The following is a 4,858-nucleotide window of genomic DNA, read 5'->3' as shown; positions in this document are numbered from 1 at the left end:
TGTAAGAATTATTCCAACCAAAGTTCATATGAAAAAGTTATGCATCATGGAAGTTATTAGCCTCCATTGTTCAAGAGTATGCCATGTCAGCTGCTTTACTCATGTAATTGAGATATCCACATGAGGACTATGAAGAATATTCTAGAAGGTTAAAAGTTGTAACCCTAGTTAAGCATTGAACGAGTCAAACGTGAACCATAGTTGACTAGTGCGCTATGTTAAAAGTGAGGTACTAGGAGGAACATGAGTTCTATTATATGTTATTGTATCTTGTTCTATATTAGAGAGCATAACAAAGAGGTTAGTGATTTGTAGCATCCTAGCACGCCATAGATGTGAGTCCTACTTAACTTCATAGAGAGTTCCTTTTCCATTATACTTGCATTACTTCTATACTAGAGAAAAGGGAGTAGATTTTTATCTAGTTATGTAGAAAAATAAAATTAGTAATTAGAAATTTTAAAATATAACTAAATTTAATCTACATATTATAGATTTAATTTTATGTTATGAGAACTATTGTCCTTAACTTTATGTAGGAATTAAAAATTAAAATTTCTCATGCAAGCCTCTTTAAGGATTTAAAGAAGAGAAAGAAAGGAAAATAACTAGCATAAATTGATGTTAACACGATAATTTGTTTTTAGATAAAAGAAGAAAATAAATATTTATATCTTTATAAATTTAATCCTTTTAATTGAAGAAATAAAAAACTAAAGTTAAAGTAAGTCTCTATAACATGATAGGGAACTGCATTGTTTTAACTATATTTGTTGATCTCCCTCATTCTTAGCAACAATCCAATGAAATGTTTTAACTACAAGTTATGGTTTGATGATAAGAGTCATTTACATGAGCATTTACAATAACAATACAAAATTCTTTCTGGAATTGGTGTAAAGCCTTTGAATTTTCATAAATCACACGTCTAACATATGTTGATGTCCCTCATACTCATCAAGTGTTCAGTGAGATACTTTAACTACGAGTTACGATTAGGGTTTGATAACTAGCCTAGATCCATCTAACTCTAGATCTATCACGTGTCAAGAGGGATCAAATCTCTCGAGGTGCAAACATTTCCTCAAATTCCACACTCCAGAAAGAAGGTCTGCACCTCGAGGGATTTGATCCCTCTCGACACATGATAGATCTGAAGTTAGATGGATCTAGGTTGGTTCCAGTTGAGGGAAACAATGACACATTTTTAGATTATTATTATTATGTATATGATTGAGATAAACTTCATACTTTGAAATTTACATTATGTTTTCTTTGTTCGACATGACTATATCATTCTTAATGGTTTGTGTGTTTATGTGTTTGGATTTGGATGGTAATATTTGTGTTATATTTCAATGTGTATGTTATTGTTTGTTAGTAATTAGTTGGTGATGAAGAAGAGAGACAATCTTGTCGATAATTTGCAAGAGGATTGATACTGAACATTTACTTCATTTAATTTTAGGTATTGCAACTTTTGACAATTAATAATTCTTAATAGTGTCCCTTCACATATTAATAAATATATCTTGAAGAGTATTTTTAATAATTTATTGCATCAATATTCCTCTTAAAATCATTTGTTTCATTTCTAATGTTTGAAATAATTTATTTCTTTCAAAATATTTTGATGATTTCTTTTTATCTATAGTTTTTTTGCAAAAGTCAATAAATAATGTAATTTTGATTTTTTTTTTAATGAGTGGTCATATTTACAAAATATTTACATTATTTGTTATTTTTTCCATCTTCTCATATCGATTATATAAAAAGGATAGTTGACATAAAAAACCGTTCAATTCTTTAACTTTAACTATTGTACTAAACACCATACCTTGTCTCTTTTGCTCTCCAATATTAATAGGTTGAATTACTATAACACAAAAATCAATGCACATTGTCACTCATTTTTTGTGCTTACAATGAAATTAATGGAAATTGTTAATCCAATCCCTTTAAGTTAGTGTACCATCATAAATTGAGTTACATCAAATTGGAAACCATCATCTACACTGAAATCAATGCATCTAATGTATGCAATCAAATAATATTCCAGAACATCTACGCTGAAATCAATGAATATAATGCAAGCAATAAACTAATACTAGAAATCAACATCTACACTAAAATCAGTGTGTCTAATGCAAGCAATCAAATAAGATTAGAAATCATCATCTACACTGAAATCAATGAATCTAGTGCAAGCAATCAAATACTATTAGAAATCAACATCTACACTGGAATCAATGCATCTAGTGCAAGAAATCAAATAGGATTAGAAATTGACATCTACATTGAAATCAATGCATCTAGTGAAAACAATCAAATAGGATTAGAAATCACCATCTACGCCGAAATCAATGCATCTAGTGCAAGCAATCAAATACTATTAGAAATCATCGTCTACACTTAAATCAATCCATATAGTGCAAGAAATTAAATAGAATTAGAAATCAATATCTACATAGAAATAAATGCATCTAGTGCAAGCAATCAAATAGAATTAGAGATCACCATTTACACTAAAATCAATGCATATAGTGCAAGCAATCAAATAGAATTAGAGATCACCATTTACACTAAAATCAATGCATATAGTGCAAGCAATCAAATAGAATTAAAAATCAACATCTACATTAAAATCAACACATCTAGTGCAAGCAATCAAATAGAATTGAAAAACATGTACACTAAAATCAATGCATCTAGTGCAATCTATCAAATAGGATTAGAAAGCAACATCTACACTGAGATCAATGCATCTAGTGCAAGCAATCAAATATCAATAGAAATCAATGTCTACATTGAAGTCAATGGATCTAGTTCAAGCAATCAAATAGAATTAGAAATCACCATCTACACTGAAATCAATGCATGTAGTGCAAGTAATCAAATAGAATTAAAAATCATTTGCTTCCTTCAAAATATTTTGATTATTTTTTATCATAGTTTGTTTTGCAAAGGTCAGGAAATAATGTAATTTTGATTTTTTTTTTAATGAGTGGTCATATTTACATTATTTGTTAGTTTTACAACTTTTCATATCGATTACATGAAAAGGGTAGTTGACATCGTAAACCATTCAATTCATTAATTTGAACTATTATAGTAAAGATCATACCTTGTCTCTCTTTCTCCAAAATATTAATAGGTTGAATTACTATAACACAAAAATCAATGCACATTGTCAATCATTTCTTGTGCATACACTGAAATCAATGCATCTAATGCACACAACCAAATAAGATTAGAGAACATCTGGGAGATGGTCTGAAGAATTCTGAGCGGGCGAAAGAGGCAGAAAAATGAAGGAAATATTGAACATCCAAGGAGGGCAATGCAGGAACGAGATCGGTTCCAAGTTCTGGGAAGTGATCTGTGACGAGCATGGGATTGATCCCACAGGATCTTACCGCGGGGATTTTGATGTGCAGTTGGAGAGAATCAATGCATATTACAATGAGGCAAGCGGAGATAGGTATGTGCCTAGGGCTGTGCTGATGGATCTGGAGCCTGGCACTATTGATAGTGTCAGATCGGGTGCCTATGGCCAAATATTCAGGCCTGATAACTTTGTCTTCGGCCGAAGTGGGGCTGGGAATAATTGGGCCAAGGGTCATTACACTGAGGGCACTGAGCTCATTGATGGAGTATTGGATGTCATTAGGAAAGAGGTTGAAAACTGTGACTGCCTTCAAGGTATGTATTTTTATTTTTATTTGATAGGTTAGGGAGAACAAATAATGGCGGTCATGACAATCAGATCCAGCTCTTCGATAGCCCACATTGGTTGCAAGAAGTCTTTTCTCATCCCCAGCACATTGTCTCTAGCTCGATCTAAGTTAGCTGGATTGCGGTGCATGGATCCCACATTTAACAAGGGCACCAGACATTGCTTATACGCCCGAACGAATGCACAAGCCATAGGCAACGGCTACCATGAAGTTGCCACTATGATGAGAATAGGGAAGTGCTTTGTGACAACACTGCGGAGGAGATCTAGGGTATGGAGAATGCACTCGGTGGCCTCATGTCTCCTCACCAGCGGCAGAGGCATGGTGAAAACTACCAGGGGCATCAAAAACCCAGATCCAGAGTGAAATACAATAGTTGATTCCTTGGATGAGACTGATTTTCCCAAATTAGAGACCCTCGTTGCATATCTACACTTGAGAAGGTCATTACCAACTTGAGATCCATGCTTTTGGGGGTTTCCTCTGTCTACAGGCAGGGGTTTTCCACAACAGGCAACATGGGGCGCCATGAAGAAGATTCATGGAGCGATAATAGCGCAAGCCTTGGGAGGAGGCCAGAGCAACATACAAGGCCTAATGCTAAGGATTACCTTGGACCGGTACATGGAAAAGACCGGAGGGTAATGCTGGTCCATAAATGAAACATCCTAGATCAAGAGATAGCTACAACGGCTGCGCAGAAATAGGAAAACATCCCAACATTGGAACTTGAAGCATCTGCTCCTGAAATGCTCGAAGGTAAACAAAGTAATCTCTTTATCAGATCTATGGAAGGGAACACAGTATGCATCAAGATAGGGAGTTGGGAGGAGATAAAAAAACTCAAACAGAGGATACAAGAAAGGATAGGTATCCCACCCTGCAAACAACTCCTGATCTAAACAGGAAAAATACTGCAAGAGGAGCAAAAACTAAAAGAATACAACATAGGTAATGACTCAACTATCCACCTTAGCACAAGACTCAGCGGAGGTTGCTCCGACACAAGCTTAAAAGGACCTGTTTCTTTCAAAGACATAGTAAAAAGGAAGATGGAACCTCAAGCACAAACAGAACATCAAGCTACGATCCTTGGTTCCTACATCATCAAGCAGATAACT

At 34.3% G+C, this 4,858-nt stretch overlaps 1 protein-coding gene across 1 annotated transcript; it reads left to right on the top strand.

The window, feature by feature from the left end:
* Window positions 1–3,308: 3,308 nt before the first annotated feature.
* Window positions 3,309–4,382, top strand: LOC149212858 (tubulin beta chain-like). The gene is made up of 2 exons (XM_089388849.1): window positions 3,309–3,702; window positions 4,231–4,382. Exons 1-2 carry the CDS (start codon window positions 3,309–3,311, stop codon window positions 4,380–4,382), a joined length of 546 nt encoding a protein of 181 aa, XP_089244975.1.
* Window positions 4,383–4,858: the final 476 nt, after the last annotated feature.

This window comes from Pinus tabuliformis, chromosome 1_1 (assembly GCF_031772625.1).
Source record: "Pinus tabuliformis cultivar Carrire ecotype Pingquan chromosome 1_1, CPIR1, whole genome shotgun sequence".
Taxonomy (NCBI): Eukaryota; Viridiplantae; Streptophyta; class Pinopsida; order Pinales; family Pinaceae; genus Pinus; species Pinus tabuliformis.
The sequence above is the reverse complement of the archived record's forward strand: the minus strand, read 5'-3'. Positions and strand labels throughout refer to the sequence as shown.